The sequence below is a fragment of the Chroicocephalus ridibundus genome, chromosome 1, assembly GCF_963924245.1.
Source record: "Chroicocephalus ridibundus chromosome 1, bChrRid1.1, whole genome shotgun sequence".
NCBI classification, from domain to species: domain Eukaryota; kingdom Metazoa; phylum Chordata; class Aves; order Charadriiformes; family Laridae; genus Chroicocephalus; species Chroicocephalus ridibundus.
Window position 1 is genome coordinate 152,929,430 of NC_086284.1, and position 17,055 is coordinate 152,946,484.

The 17,055-nt window shown below is 37.6% G+C and overlaps 1 protein-coding gene across 1 annotated transcript in view; it reads left to right on the forward strand.

Moving 5' to 3' along the window:
• DCP1B (decapping mRNA 1B) overlaps positions 1–17,055 on the forward strand; it is a 46,705-nt gene that overhangs the window by 20,203 nt on the left and 9,447 nt on the right. The window contains exons 4-6 of the mRNA XM_063318479.1: positions 5,029–5,095; positions 7,301–7,436; positions 16,332–16,454. Coding sequence (XP_063174549.1) covers positions 5,029–5,095; positions 7,301–7,436; positions 16,332–16,454 — 326 coding nt within the window. The remainder of the gene's footprint in view (positions 1–5,028; positions 5,096–7,300; positions 7,437–16,331; positions 16,455–17,055) is intronic.

Consider the following 17,055-nt stretch of genomic DNA (forward strand, 5'->3'; position numbering starts at 1 on the left):
ATCAGAGATGGAATTCAGCTTTCCAAGATAGCTTGCAGCTGCCTTAGCTGCCGTTTTTTTGTATCTTCTTTCCTTTGTTGCAGTCCTCTTGCTTTATCCCACAGACGATGATGTAGAATTTCAACAGCCAGCTCTCCTACACTACCCGAGCACGAGCAAAGTGTAAAGACGGTATTACAGTTGCATTGGAATAGAAGAACACAAAATTAACGTGGCATGTTTTAATTAATGTTTTAAATTAAGCACTCAGAGATTAAAAATTATTATTGTGGGTATAACCTACTTTGGTTCTTTTTTCAGTAGGTCCTGCAAAATGGAGGCTGCAAAATTCCAAAAAGTAATAGAGAAAGAAATACAAGCATGGATAGTTTGCTGAATGGTCAAATATTGTATGAATGGTAGATAGCAAAGAGAAAAGATGACCAACATAGAAGAGCCTGGCCTCTGTGTAAGATGTGTATAGAGAATATAGCCAAGTGTGGATTTACATATTCAGGAGCAAGAGTCTAGGCCATAGCTAGGGAATGAAGTACCTTAAAAAGCATGATATCAAGAACAGAACGTGAGAGTTGAAGACTCTATTTATTTATTTATAATACTAGCAAGTGTAAAACAGTTTCTAGGTACAGGGGAGTCCCTTAAGTCAGTAGTTATGATATTTCTGTATTAATTTTTACCAAGCTTAAATACTGTATGAAGTCTGTGGAGCAATAGCTTAAAAGTAATGTCTTGCAAGTACACTAAAATGTTGGTAATGGAAACGTCTATCCAGAAGACAAAATTCTAATAGTTGGAAGCTGCAGCTAGACAAATGAAGAGTAAAATAAATAATCCTAGAGAAAATGCCTTCCTTTTTAATAGGATACTTAGCATGAATTGTGAAAGTTGATCAGAAATTCATCATCATCATAATAAATGTTTCAGATTTTGAGAGTTTAGAAATTGCCATCTATAATTCTGGTAGATAGCAGCTGTCAGCTTCTTCTTATAAATAGTATCGAGTGCTCTAGTGTTTGTGAGGACATGAGAAGTCCGTAGCCAAAAAATGAAAATTGTTAGGCGGAAGATGTAGAATTAGCTCTGAAACTGTGATTTAAAAATTAAATAATATACTTCCTAAAATTCAATTGCTGAGCTATATTAAATGAGCTTCACAGATTTTGTTAGAATTTTTCAGTTTTGATTTATGAGTGCCCTAACTTTTTCAAATACTAGAAGTTCTAAAGACTGATATCTCTTAATAGTTAATCATTTCAATTAGATGATTTAAGGAATTTATTTAGCTTATTCCCATTCACTGTTGTGTCTTGTTGATTTGATAACTGCATTATATCCTTCTAGTCTTGTGTAATCTTGTTAACAACATCATAACTTTGGTGCCTTTTTTTTTTTTCCCCTCTAATGTGATCAATTCATTACTAAATCTCATTTCTTTTAGTTAATGACTTCAGAGCAGTTGAAAGTGGATGAATAGATGTGTACCGTCAGTATAAAACTAGCTCTCCTTCTTTGGCTTTTGTTGGCTACTTCTCTTGTAACTGGTTCACTTCATTAGCAGAAGATACTTGACTTTGATTTGTTTATTCTTTCTGGTTTTTTACAATAATCTCTTCTTGGATAACTTTATAGCTGAACCTGGGCCTAAAAATGACTTAATATTTCCTCTTTTGTGCTGCAATAGAAGAATATGCTTTGTGCATCTGCTGCTTGGTGATTCACTTGTGCCTCTGCTGTTTAATGATTCATTTTTAACATGTGAACATTTTAGTGAAATTACCACTCTACAGATGATACTTAGATCAGGATTTCCTTTTTGTCTACCAGTCTGATAGAGATGGAGGGCGGATAAAAGTAATCTGTTTAGATTTAATCCTGATAAGACATGCAGTGTTTTGATGCTGGTAGAAAGCTTGTAGTGAAATTTGTATTGTATGTGTATTTAGCTTTTATTAGTGGAGAGCAGGCTAGGTTCCTAGCTTGACAGTTACGGTTTGTAATCATCTTGGGTTCATTTGCCAGTCCTAGGTTTTTATGTGTTGTCATACACATTTTTTTTTATTATTTTTTTGCCATTTTGTATTCATCAATAATCAAGAAGATGGCTATCGATACACATTTTTACTACTATTTCTTACATTTTTATTTCCTTACACGTAGATTATAGCAGAATATACTACTGTAGTATGAATTTACTCCATGGTTACTCCAGGTGATGAACACCAAATATGAAAGCATACATTAGTGTCCTTTGGATACCTGGTATCTCAGTTTTCCACCAAGTCATTGCCTTCTCACTGGTACATCATTCTCCCATGCATGAAAGAGCTCACAGTACATTGTGCCGCAACAAATGGAGTGGCTGTGTGATTATTTCTTAGTGTATTTCTGATGTGCTCATCTGTTCTGGGCAGATGGGGGAAGAGTAGAAGGAAGAAGAGGAGGACTGTCCGCTTCTGAAAAATTTCACCTCTGAATGGTTGAGCTGTAAGCTCAGAGGAGGTTGGGTTTTGGTCTTAGCTTACTTTCAACTGTGCCTTCCTAGTCCAGGTTTAAAGTACCATTTGACTGAGGTAAGAAAGTAAATGTGTGTGTGTGTGGGTGGTTTGAAGCTCAGTTAACATCTAGGCTAAAGGTCTCTCGATCTGCAATATCCTGACTTAAAGCTTCAGTTAGGATGTGATATATTCTTGGGGTGGTGGTTTGGTCTGGTGGGACAGGCAGTAATTAGTGTCCTTATTCTGTGATCTGAACTGGGTGTGCATTTGTTTGAATTGTATTTCAAAATATTAGTTTTAGTTCTGTAAAATCTGAAATGGTCTTTTATACTGGTAATCAGTTTACTTGTGTGTGTCACTGAGTTTAGGTAAACTAGTTTGCTCCTGCTCTTAATTCTAGTCTTTCAACTTTCAATGGCCAGAAGCACTGCAGTATTTCCATGGGACTGTCAGCTTCCATATTTATCAGATATTCTTAAATAGCCTATGACGTATTTGATCAATTGGCCAAAAGGTGAAGCTCTTCAACCTGTCTTGCATATTGGTGATGCCACCAGCTGTGGCAGACATTAAAAAAAAAATTGAGAGGATGGAGCAGATGGCCACAGTTTCATCAATACTCTTCTGCATTGGAGATTCTTTTATAAGAAAGAAGAATCTTAATTAAAACAAATTTGGTTTGTCTGGGATGTTCAGTCTGCTTGCTGTGTTGTTGCACTGAAGAATAGAGTGTTGTAATATGGGCAACAACAAGTTTTCAAATGTGTTTTGTCAGAAGGATGTGTAGTTTTGCCTTGTAGGTTGGTATTTTGGAACCTTGCGAATCGTTCACGTGCTTTTCTACAGGTTTGCAGTTTATTATTGGTTGCTTGCTGGAATGTGTTAGAATATTAATGTATATTTTATACGTGTATTTTAATATTAATATCTATGTTGCAAAAAGGAGATTATTTGTGCAGTTCAGATCAGCTCTTATGTTGCACATTTGTAGAACCACTGACATATATCACGTTATTTACCTTTTTTTTAGATGAAATGATCATCATACTTAAAAGTTAATCATAAAAAGGACTGTACATCTTTTAGAAGTTATTTATCGTATGTCTATAGGATGGATGTTGGTTTGTGGGGTTTTTAGGCTTTTCACCAGTGTGCAGTATTAAACAGTTGAACCATTTTTAGCTATATAAAAGACAACACATGGCTGAAAAATTTGAGGGGGAATGGAGATAAGTATTACACTTAAGTCTTATAAAGAGCTGCACATTCGTTTTCTTTTCAAACATTAACAAAGCCAACTTATACTTTGTATGCCACGGTTTTGGTTCTGAGGAATTGAAGAAGTGATCGCTTTTGGATTCTGCTAATATAAGGAAATACTACGTGATCAGCATTGCAATTGTTTTTAAACAGGTACTCAAGCCATTTATGCCCCTTTCAAAGAAAATCTAGCCCCTACCATGTTTGAAGACACGTTAGGAATTGCCGTTTCTTAGTAAGATTAAGGGAAAACTCTTGCCTCTGGGGTATGGTGGGAAGGGGGAAGAAACACAGCGCAGCCTATTTGCTACCGTATCATGTAAAGAGAATGTGGATGTTACACAAGGTTGTGGTGATAGAAAGGAGAAGATCAGTGTTAACCCTTTAAGTGCTTTTCCCTTCCTCTTCTCACAGCAAATTTGTGCCTGAGGTTAAAAGTAGGACAGTTACGCTGACAAATGTGGACAGATTGTTTTGAGACAGTGTTGTAGATTTATTCCCAGGCTGTCTTACAACAGCTATATAACATGGTCATGAGTGGAAAAAAGCTCTCCGTTTATTATGGTGGAAGCTACACTAACTACGGTTCCATTATGGCTATTACCGTCATGGTGGTTTCATTAGCAGTGTGTATGCTTGAGAATCTTGAACTACTAGTAAATTTAAATCTGTTGTTTCTGTGCAAAGCTGCAGGCACTTACGTTAGTGAAGATCTGAATTTAGATACAGATTTTCTAATCTTGGGGTTGGCTCTAATTACGTCTTTGGTGGTGAAAATAATGGGCAATGTTACAGGAAATCTGCAGGGAGGCAGAGTTGTGTTAGTACTGCTCTAACAACTTTGATGATATATGATAGGCCTGAATGTTGTTGAAAACTAAACAAATCTTCCTTGCTTATATATGCGTGCAGTGCTACCTGCAGTACACTAGTCACTGGAGTCTAATGGATATGGTATGACAACTGAAAAAATTGACAGAGGAAAAGGTTTTAAAGAAAAAAAACCTTCTGGTTTAGTGTTCTGAAGAAAAGGATCAAATACCTCTGCCTTTATTGAAAGTTCAAGAGCTTGTAATTTACATCCTTAGAGATATGCCTTTGATCTTTTTTTGATTTTGAAGGATCTGAGGTGTCATTTTTCTGTTTATAGATGGGGAAAACATAAGACAGAAATAAATCTAAAGATTCCTTTACAGGTCACTTTTAAATATCTACCAGGTAGAATTGCTGTTTGAGAAGATGCTCATAGTTTGTGTTTGATGTGCATTTACAGTGTCCATATATGGGATTTGGTTTTATGATAAGGAAGAATGCCAAAGAATTGCAGAGCTCATGAAAAAGTAAGTGATGGGTAAACAAGACTTTTTGTGCTTTTTTTATGTATGTATTTCTGTACATACATGCACATTATATTACTAGGATGGTCATACCTTTCTACTTTAAACCTATTTTTATAGACTTTGTTGCAAGTAAAATTGTCAAACACCTGCATTTCGTGTAATCAGAAATAAATCACTGTATTGCAATACTTTTTCATAATTTGCTGCGCAGCTTTCCAGCTACATCAGAATGTAACAGTTCATCTGATCTATTTCCTGATGACTCAGAGGTTTGTTTTGAAGAATTGTATTCTTTGGGGTTTTAGTATATTTTTCAATTTGGGGAGGGTGTTTTTTTAATGTTGGTGTTACCTTTTTTTCCCCTATATCAATGTAAGTGCGAGCTATCCTGAAGGCATACTGTAATAATACAATTTCTATGGGTTTTATCCTGTTTCTACATCATGGCTGAATTCCTACTTCCTCATTTATTAGCAATATGTACAAAATCCACTTTGTTTTTGGAATATAAAGTAAGACTTTAATTAGCTTTGAATTCATTACTTTTACGTATATAATAATATTATTTTATACATGTTATACAATCTTTAATTTTGCAGTCAAGTTGGAGATTAAAATTTCAAACAGAACTGTATTCTCAGCTCTATTTTAATCTAACAGTATCATGGATAGTTTTTTTTTTTCCACTGTCACTGCTTTCTTCACATGTCCAGGATGGACAGGGCTCATTCTTCTGCTCTACCCTCTGGTTGGCCTAATGATGGGCTTGTTTGCAGTGATCCCTTTCTTATGACCATATTCTGCAGGTTTTCTTGTTTGTTTGGAGGAGGAAGGAGTTGAAGTCTTACAGATTTTTATCAACATATGCAATCTAAATTTTTTAGAGGTATAATGTGGAGGATATAGTAAAGGGGCCCAATAGGAACGGGCAGAGGTTGGATATGAGAGGTTGCCTGCAGTATATAAGGCTGGACATATAATTGTGTCACAATTCTTCTAAGGGACAGGAGGAGGGATGACGCAGAGCCAGGTCTTTGTCATCCCAAGAAAAGCCATGGGAGGCGGATACAGTCACACTGACAGCATTAGGTACTAACAGAGGGAGATGCAAAGGCACTGTCAGACCTGTGAATCTCTCTTTTTCAGGTCATCTGTCCCATTCTTAACAGCTTCTGTAGCCAGAAGCATGCTGAGGAAGTGCCATCAATTTTGATTGCCAAAGTTACCAAGTGCCCAAAACCCCATTTATGTGCCCTGCAGTACAATTCCAAACAAGGCTCATCCTCACACATCTCGATCCATAGCAAAGTGCTTTAACTCTTCTACCACTATGTTCCAGATAAGATTTGTTATAAAATACTGGATGGGAAGGTAGCCATGTTTCCTCTATATCTCTTTTTAAAGTAATACCTGCTGCTTTTCATTTTGCAGTGACAAAACATTGTGAAACACAGACTGTGACAATGGTGGGGGTTTGTTTAGGGTTTTTTGTTGGGTTTGCTGTATATCCTACAGGTCTAAAGTGAGTCATTTGTGACCCAAGAAATAATTGATAGGGATGAATTTACAGAAATAAGCAATGAACCCTCGGAAACCCAGGTTTTTGACAGCTAATTTTAGTTAACCAGCTCAAGTTTCAGTTGGTGGTGATTAGGTACTCTCAAACTGGTAATTTACTACAATAAAAACTAGTTTTCAGAGGATTCATGCAATTGTAAACCATGTGTAGTGGTTTATAATAGCAGTTTTGCATATAGATAAAAAATACCCTGTCGCTCAGCCGATTGTCTGCACGTTTTAATTCTCAGCATTCTACAATAATAATAAAACAGCTGGGGCAGGAAATGGGTCATTTGCTAGTTGTTAATGACTGATTTGTGTGTGTTTGCCATCCTCCACTACCACCAGAACTGAATAACATTGTAAATTCCCTGCTTTGTCTGGGTGTAGGAATTGTGACCGAGTTACAGATATTTTATTTTTTGGCCTAGTGTATTCAGGATTGGAGAAGATTAATCTCTCACCTGGTCAAATTATGTTCTAATATAGATCTTTTAATAGAGGTTTTTTTATGTTTCTATGTAGATGGGGGAAAAATGAAAATACTTGAGTTTTGATAAATTATTGTAAAGTAGTTGTGGTTAAACTTTTTATATTTTAACTGGTTTTTGTCTTGTGTATTCTCCTCTCGCCTCCAACTTTCAGCCTAACTCAGCAGGAACAATTCAAAGCACAGCAGGGCACAGGAACAGGAGTGTCCCCAATGATCATGAATTCTGCTAATAACAAAGAAGTGGATATCTTACGGATGCTTACCAAGGCCAAAGACGAGTATACCAAGGTGAGATTTGCTGTCTATAAAAAGAGGACATTTCTTTTTGGTGATACTGCGATGCCAACTTGCTCACACTTTACATTTTAAAACATAAAAGATTTGGGTTTGTTTGTTTTTTTTAAACAGTTTTACTCAAAGTGAAACTGATTTTGGACAGCGTGCTTTCTCATTTTGTGAAAAAGTGGCTGGTAGAAAAGTTTTGTCAGAATTTGCTAAAGATTCAAAGGAAATGAATGCCATCAATAAAAACTTCTAAAAGGAGAACATGTGTAGGATTGATGATTGGCTGAATGCTAGGGGTTAAGAACAGGTAAATTGGCTTTCATTTTGACTCCGAGAGCTTCTGTGCTTATTGCATATTGAGTAGCACCTGGAAGTTGTCCTCTTTCTGGGTGAAGTAGTCAAACCTGTTAATAGTTTCTGTGGTTTGTACAAATAACTTCAGAGAAGACCTTTAAGAGTGAAGTTACTGCTTTTAATTGTGGTTGTTAGCTACTTTCACACACTAATGGAAGGAAATGAAAAGGTTGAAATGTAGTATGGTTTCAGCCCATGTGCTGCTTTGGTCTTCTGAGGCTTCTAAATAAAGAAGTAACTAATGGACTAATAATGTTCTCTATTATTGAACAATCAAAAACGTTTTACTTTGGGGAATAAGAATCTAATAATTTTAACTAGTCATATATATGCTGCAAATTGTTACAGAGCCTGCAGGTTCCTACTACTGTTTCCTGTATTTCATGTGTTGTCATGCAGTAATAAAGCTCGTAAGTGTTCTTGAGTCTAGAAATAAATATATATGTCTTAAACAAGCAATTTAAAGAGAAAAAGTTATTTTTCTGAAATGTGGCTACTAATAAGATCCTCAGAAAGATAATAACAAATTATTTGAATTAGGGTGAAATGTAGCCCTTTTTATTGTGGTATAAATTCTTTTGAAGCTTAGGACCTTCACATTTTCTGTAATAGGGATTTAATGTATTATAGTGGACAAACACCTCCAAAACCTGGTACCTTTTCTATGTTTTAATACTGAATCAGTATCTAGTCTTGGCATAAAAGAGCATGATTTGAGATATTAAGAAATGTTTAAGCAGTTTTCATTAAATAACCTTAAAATGCTCTATATGGAAAACTGGAAAAATATCAGGCTGTCTTCAGATTCTATGAGAAGGAGGTAATAAACCTACAAAAGTTAACTTCCATTTCTACACGAGCACACAGAAAATCAAGATGAAGGAGAGGAAATTCTAGAAGATCTGTTGTTTAAATAATAGTGGGTTTAATTTTTTCCCTGCAGATAAGATCTTTGGCAAATCTGCTTCTTACTTCATATTTAATCTTTCTGCATTTAAGGGATTGCCAAGGAAATAACATGAAAACTTCCTCTTCATCTGGAACATGAGTGCAAAGAATATCTGACCTCTTAAGAAGTGGATATCTGTTTTTTATTGTTTTGTTAGTAGTATAAAATGAAGAAGGGTGTGATAAATAAGGACAATGACAACCATTTTTGAATTTAATGGCAATATGTTTCAGAGCAGTCGTGCTTTTTGGCTGCTCTATTTTTTGTACTTCCTTGCCGGAGTATGTCTTATGGCTTACAATGCTAATGTGCTGAAGTCACATTCTGTGTGGTTTCAGAGGAGAGAGTGTTTCAAAGTGCTGGGAGCTGTAGAATAAGAACATCAATTTTCAAAGCATCTAAGGAATTTTGCTCAATTTTTAAGTCCTAAGATTAGATATTTTTTTTTTTTAAGAGTGTAACTAACTTTGAAGTGTATATCTTATTCCCAAATAAGATACACATTTAGAGGTAACATGAAGAATAAAACACATAGCCTCCCCCCTCCTTTTCTTTATTAATGGAGCTTTAAGTTGCTAAATGCTGAAGTATTTATTGAAAAAAGTACTTCTAATGCACACTTGCCGCCTTTTGATTTCTGGTAAGAAGAAGTGGTATTAGCAGGCCTCATAATGATAGCTAGGGAGATAAAGAGTTGGAGAGCTGCTAGGGTACAGAACAAAGCATGACAAAATGTGTTTCTTTTTAACCATTGTGCTTTGTCAAGCTCTGGTTTTAGCTCTGTGCTTCTACAGCATCTACCCATTTACTACACTGTTTTTGATTTATTAAAGATCAGATTAGGTGGACGTCTGTTAGCTGGTTGATGTGCCCAAAATAACTGAAACTTCTTTCTTTGTTACTAAGGACACACTACCATTTGATAAGAACATTGTTTCTGGTAGCAAGCAAGCATGGCCTCTGGACCTCTGTTTCTGTTCTTTGATGGCTTCTTTGCTCTCTTTTTCAGCAAAATGTTCCTATGGTGCTGCCCTGCCCAAACAAGAATATAGTTTCTGAGTTTTGAGACATGTGAGCCTTAGCTTTTGATTTGTTAACTGTGTGAAAGACTTGATATTAGGCTTCAGGAGAGCTAGCTTTCCTGAGGGCACTGTGCCATACTCAGCCTGGATGATGCAGAGTCTACGCTACTGTTCTCGACCAGTCTGAATTGGTTCAGTATGTCTCGCTTAAGTAGGGCTCTGACTGGAAATCCTTGCTGCTGCTGCTGCTCTTCTTTGAGACACTTCTTGTCCTCCTTAGCTGCTCTCTTCTGCAGAGCACCTTGTACATATCTTCATGTCACTGTTCATTAATGTCATCTTGTGGCTGCTTTACATCAGATAGGTAGAAATCATAAATTTCCAGGGCTTTTTAGCTCTGCGCTTGAGCTCTGACAACTTCAAAGTTCTCTTCATCACTTTCAGCATAGGCATCCATCTGCAAAGCTCTTCTAAGTTCTATCAGGTCTTGTCTGACCTTCTTTCCTTCTAGGACCTCCTTCTTCTACTTGACAGGTCTTTGCGGCTCACAAGTCTCAAAGTCAGGTTTTTGCTATAGAGCATAAGACTGGGATGTGACATGGTATTTGGTTCAGGAGAGCTGCAATACTGAGGTACCGTGCTTGTCCATTATGTGTTTCCTTTGACAATATCCTGTTCTGCTTGAGCTTCATATTGTACAGGGAGATACGAAACCTCACAACATAGAGCAGGTGTTTGCCTCAAATGTCTCTGATTATACCAAACTTGCCTAAAACATCCTCAGTGCTGATCTTGTTCTTTTTGATTGATGTTCACTACATATGTCTTTTTTTTTTTCCCCAATGTTGCTTAGCCTTTCTTTTTCTTCACCTTATATCCTTTTGATTTCTTATGCATCTTTGTAGGAGAATAGCTTTGAACAAGACACATGACTAAAGGACAGACCTGTGAAGCAAGATGTAGTAATTGTCACGTGTTGTAGCTCATGAGTACTGTTCTGGTTCTGTCACTAAGGAGCATGGTGACATTTCTTTTCCGCTCCTTTTTGCGGTTTGATGATGATGGCGTCTGATATCTTCTTTACCTGTCCACCCAACAGTTGCTTACAATGACATACTGGTGCTCCTACTTTACTCATCAGCAAGGCCATGGTACCCATCTGATAAAATGACCTTATATTCTGAGCTGAAGTAGTTACGGATTCCTTTGAAATTGTCAGAGGCTTTTTTTCTCTTCAGCAAACTTACCTGCATTTGATAGCAGCCGACTAGCCATGTTAGCAAATCATTGGAATGATACCAGGTCAGGTCAATGTCATTCTCTATAGCCCTTTATGTATAGTGCTCTTCATTCTGCTGAGGGATTTGGTCTGGAAAAATGCTCATATAGTGGTAACTCCTCTGTTAAACTCTCCTCCTTGTCACCTCTTTTCTATATGCTTACTTTTGTGATCATGCAGAGCATGACAGTGGAATCTAAGGTACTTATGGTGTCTGAAGAATTCAGACTATTAAAATACCCTGGAGAAACAAGGGTATTTTTTAAGTTCTGCATACTTCATTCATTGTGAAATATACAAGAGGATGTTACCCATCATGTTAAAGAAAAAAGTTTAAATCATAGAATGGTTTGAGGTGGAAGGGACCTTTAAAGATCATCTAGTCCAACCCCCTGCTGTGGGCAGGAACATCTTTCACGAGATCAGGTTGCTCAAAGCCCGGTCCAGCCTGACCTTCAACACTTCCAATGATGGGACATCCACAACTTCTCTGGGAAACCTGTTCCAATGTCTCACCACCCTCAGAGTAAAGAATTTCTTCCTAATATCTAATCTAAATCTCCCCTCTTTCAATTTAAAACCATTACCCCTCGTCCTATCACTCCACTCCCTGATAAAGAGTCCCTCCCCGTCTTTCCTGTAGGCCCCTTTTAGGTACTGGAAGGCTGCTATAAGGTCTCCCTGGAGCCCGCTCTTTTCTAGGCCAAACAACCCCAACTCTCTCAGCCTGTCTTTGTAGGAGAGTTGCTCCAGCCCTCTGATCGTCTTTGTGGCCTCCTCTGGACTTGCTCCAACAGGTCTGTGTCCTTCTTATGTTGGGGGCCCCAGAACTGGGTGCAGTACTGCAGGTGGGGTCTCATGAGAGCAGAGTAGATGGGGACAATCACCTCCCTCAGCCTGCTGGTTACACTTCTTTTGATGCGTAATTATATGGGTTTTGCTAAAAAAGCTCTGTTGAAAAATAGTAGTAAGAAGGAGGTATATTGAAGAAAAGGGACCATCGTTAGAAAGAGAACAGTTTTAGAGAGAAAAAGCTATTTAACCTTACTGAAGTGTGGGTTTTGGTGTACGTAGTACCATGTAGGATCTTTCCAATCTAAAAAAGTAAATTGCCTTCGCTTGTTTTAGTATAGATCAAATAGGGGCTAAATATTTGGACTATGAAAATAACTTTCACCTGATAATTAACTAGGTAAGATGCTTAACTGTCATTATGTGAATGAGAGACAGCATAAGTCACCAGCCAGAAACTGGGTGGGAAAATGATTTAAGAATGGTTCAGTCATTTTTCCTACCGTGTATAAAAAATTTTTCCAAAGTTGATGAGGTTGCAGAAGGCTCCATTCTAGGACATTGTTGAGAGTCTGTATGAACTGCCTGGAAATTATGAGAAAAGAAAGCTTGTAGAAAACAACAACAAAAAAGTTAAGCTACTCAAACTCAAGGATAACAACATGTAAGCTCAGAAGAACCTAAGGAAACAATGTTGCAGTGATAGATTTAACTCAGAGCTAATAAGTGGAAAGGAAACTTTTCCTTAGTTTAAAAGCTTTAAGTTATGTTGTAGGCTTGTCTCTTACACTTTTTTCATGGCTTCTTTCTGTTACAATTTTTCATAGCAATCCATTCATAACTATCTTAAATACAAATTGCACATCAAAACTGAAACTTCAGTTAAGTGCAGATTTCTGTGGAATGCTTCCATTAATCAGGCTTTGAATCATAGAGAAGGGAGGTAAGCATGGACTAGCTTTAAAAGAAAACTGTTTTGCTTACCATTAATAGTCTTTGGACTTAGCTCTTTCTTTGAATTTTGGGACGTCTTTAGTCATCAAACTTGCACTGCTCTGTGAGGTGGGTAACAAGGCTCTCAGTGAATGAGATACTACGTTCTAGTAAAATTATTTCTTTGGGGTTTTTTGTTGTTTTTCTTTTTTTCTCTAGAGAGGGCGCAAAGTATAGCTGAGTTTAAATATATTTACATGTTGAATGTGGCCTACTCAGATTAGCCATGAGGCACTTCCTACATGGTTTTATATTTAACTGAAATTCAGTTTTGCTGTGAAGCTCTGCATTGCTGGCATGTCAGTACTTTGTTCTTCATGGTTTTTTCCAACCTAGTGCTTGAGAAAGTTTCTCACTTTATGCAGTAGGGGTATAGCAGGAAAGAAGAGGCAGGTGCTTGTTCCTTCTTCAAACTGAATAGCTGAATCACCCTCCGGCATAATTGTCTGTGCATGCTTTAAAGTTATTTCTAAGAGCAACATTTGAACCAAAAATTGTCATACAACAGAAGAAAGACAGGTACCTGAATGGAACTATACTTCTACTTTGCAAGGTCATGTCTTCGGAATTTCATTGTAGAAATCCTTGACTGTCCGAACACCCACAAGATGATTTTTCAGCAGAGACTCACAGAATCATTGAGACTGGAAGGGACCTCTGGAGATAGTCTAGTCTAACCTTCCTTTTTACAACAGTATCAGCTAAAGTAGGTTACTCAGGGCCATGTTAAGTCAGGTTTTGAATATCTCCATGGACAGAGACTCCACAACCTCTCTGGGCTACCTGTTCCAGTATTCAAACATTCTTAAAGTACAAAAAGCTTTTTCTGAAGCTTAATCAAGATTTTGTATGTTCTATTTTTTTACCTTTTGCCTCTTGTCTTTACTGGGCATCACTGAGAAGAGTCTTTCTCAGTCTCCTTTCCTTCCTCCCATGACGTCTTTATAGACATTGATATTATACCCTGCGCCTTCTCTTCTGAAGACTAAGCCTCTCCTTGCTTGACAGGTGCTTAAATCGACTTCATAGACTTTCAATGAACTCACTCTTGTATCTGTGTCTGTCTTGTGCTGGGAAGCCTAGAACTGGATGTAGCGCTGCAGCTGGCAATGTTCTGCCTGATGCAACTCAGGATGCTGTTGGCCGCCTCTTGCCACAAGGGCATGTTGCTGATTCATATTCAACTTCTTGTGCACCCAGGTCTGTTTCTGCAAAGCTGCTTTTCAGTCAGTTGGTCAGCACCAACCTGTACTGCATGGGGTTATTCCTCCTCACTTTCCCTTCATTAACTTCATGTTCTTGTCAGCCCATTTCTCCAGACTGTCAAGGTCCTTCTGATCCCTCTGGCAGCACAACGATCTGGTCTATTTACTACACATCCCTGTTTTGTATTATCTGCAAGCCTGCTGTGCCCCATCATTCAGGTCATTAATGAAGATGTTAAACAGCATTGACCCCAGTGTCAAACCCTGGCATACATCACTTGTGACTGGCCTCCAGTTGGACTTCATGCCAACAATATTTTGAGTCCAGCAGATCAGATAGTTTTCTGTCCATCTCACTGTCTATCTAGTCTGCATTTCATCAGTTTGTCTTTGAGGATGCTATGGGAGACAGCATCAAAAGCTTTGTAGAAGTCAGGTTAAACAATATCCGCTGCTCTCCCATCATCCACTGAGCCAGTTGCCTTGCTATAAAAGGCTATTGGATTGAACAAGCATTATCTCTGCTTTGTAAATCTATGGTGGCTACTTCCAGTCACCTTCTTGTCCTTAATATGTTGGGAAATGGCTTCCAGGAGGATTTGTTCCATCACCTTCTCAGGGATTGAGGTGAGGCAAACCAGCCTGAAGTTTCCCAAATCCTCCTTGTTGCACTTCTTGAAGAGAGGAGTGATAGTTGCCTTCTTCCAGCCCTTGGAAACCTCCTCCAATTGCCTTTACCTTGCAAAAATAATCGAGTGGTTACACAATGATGGAGGCAGCCCCCTCAGGTCTCATGAGTGCATCCTGTCTGGTCCCGTGGACTTGTATATGTCCAATTTGTTTCCATGCTCCCTAAGCTGATCCTTCCCTACCAAGGGATCTGCAGTGATCTTCGTCACTCCAGACTTCCCCACCAGCCTCAGGTGCCTGGGATTCCTGAGGACAAATGTTGCAAAGAAGTCACTGAGTACCTCCCAGAGCCCTTTGAGTCCCCTCGAGAACTCAAGTTCTGTTTCACAGAGCAGCCCTGGAAACACTCTGTCTTTGTTTATTGTTGCAGTAGATGTCAGAATTGGGTTAAATTATCAGTTTTGTGTATTTGGGGTTGGGGGTTATTTTCTCACTCAAAACATTTGAATCCTAAGGAGTTTGTCTCGGAAGGTTCTGGAAAGGACACTGATATTTTCATAATTGCACAGTAGTGGCACTGCTGTGTGGTCCGTATGGCAGTCTGTCCAGTCCAGAGTTCTGTCCTTAGTAATGCACAGGACTGGGCTCTCTGGAGGAAAGAATGAGAAGCCGAAAATGATCATTCCTTACCCCAACCATTAGTCCTGCAGCATAAAATTTATAGCCCATCAAACTCAGGTAATTAACTGTGAGTATTCTTGTTAGATAGGATTAACTTTTTATTAGATGATTCTTTAAAAAATCTTTCCGGTTTCTTGGTTTCAATCGTATTGAGAGACAATGACTTCCAATGTACTGTTTTCTTTTCTACAGACAATAGCATTCCTTGTATACCTAATGCTTTTTTAGTTTCATGTACTGTATTCTTATTTTTTGTACAATATAAGACATTGTATTCACCTTTTACATTTATTATTTCTTTCTCTTGCAGCATTTTCTGTGCATTTTTTCTGAATTAAATCATGTCCTTCTCTCTTCCTATGTCAGCCATTCCATGTCCCTGATCGCTGTTAGTCATCTGTCTCTGCCCATCTTTTTATAAATATGGTTATTAATCCTGTCATATTTAACAAGGAAACGTACTGATTCTACAGATTTGATTAAATCTTTAATTATTTTCCTGTGCAGGTACATGCATCCTCCAAGTTCCCACAATGTGGAATATTTATGTAAAAGACTGTGACTTATAATTCTAGTTTTTAGCAAAAGCATTTAAAATGTTTTTTATGGGCACATTAATCCTTCATGTATCTAAACTACTTCTAGCTGCCTACTGATGCAGGAAAAACATGTCTGTTGCTTGGTTTCTGAGGTGGTTTTTAAAAATTATTTTATGTTTTTTTTAAGTAAGGGAAAAGCAGAAGATAAGAAAGAGAACTGAGACTTAAATTAGAGGGAAGCCTTGTACTCAGGAAATCTTGCAATCAAGTGTTTATTTTTACATATGCTTTGTGGTTTTAGAAAATTAGGGTGCAGTTGTTAAAGTACTTTCAATAGCATAGCTAGTAGTTTTGGTTATTGAATACCTGACTATGTCTGTACTTCACTGTACTGGAGAACTAAGGGAAAAGGTATTCTCACACTTAACGAAAAAATACTTATTTTGTGTTGCAGTGTAAGACGTGCTCAGAGCCAAAACAAATAACCAGTTCCTCTGCAATCTATAACAACCCCAACCTAATCAAACCAATTCCAGTGAAGCCTAGTGAAAATCAACGAATATCTCAGCAAAGCAAGGTAAAATGTTTTGTGTGTTTTCTGAGTAGTGATACTCTAATCAACTAACTGTGTAGGAATATTTATTTGAGTCGTAAGGTCAGTGCAAGAATTTGAAGTGGAACCACTGTAAGGAATTATTTTAATGCAAAACTCATCTATTTTGTAAAAAGCTCCCCAACCCCCACCGTATGATGTGGAAACATGTAAACTACAGGCATACTATCCTGATGCAATGGAGAAATACTGGTCTTTCAAATTTCAGATGCTGCTTTGATCGTAGTTTTTGTGGTTTGGTTTTTTTTTAGGTGAATTCAGTTAATCTGAATAAAGAAAAGTCTTTTGATATATCTTCAAGCTAAATCACACTGCGAAATCCTAAAAGCTGAATTCAGCTGTGACAGGAAGATATATAAGAAGTTGCCCTACTTCATACGTGGGGACATTTTTGTCTCTTACTAATATTGCACTGATGGCTGAAAAGGAAAATGCTCTTTCATGGTATTTAAAGTGAAGCCACTGCTATCTCTCAGATTCACTGATTTTTCTCCCACATTAGCAGCTTGACAACTGTCTTCTTGCCCTTCCTATGTGACAAAACTATTAAAAATCCTCTTGGGAG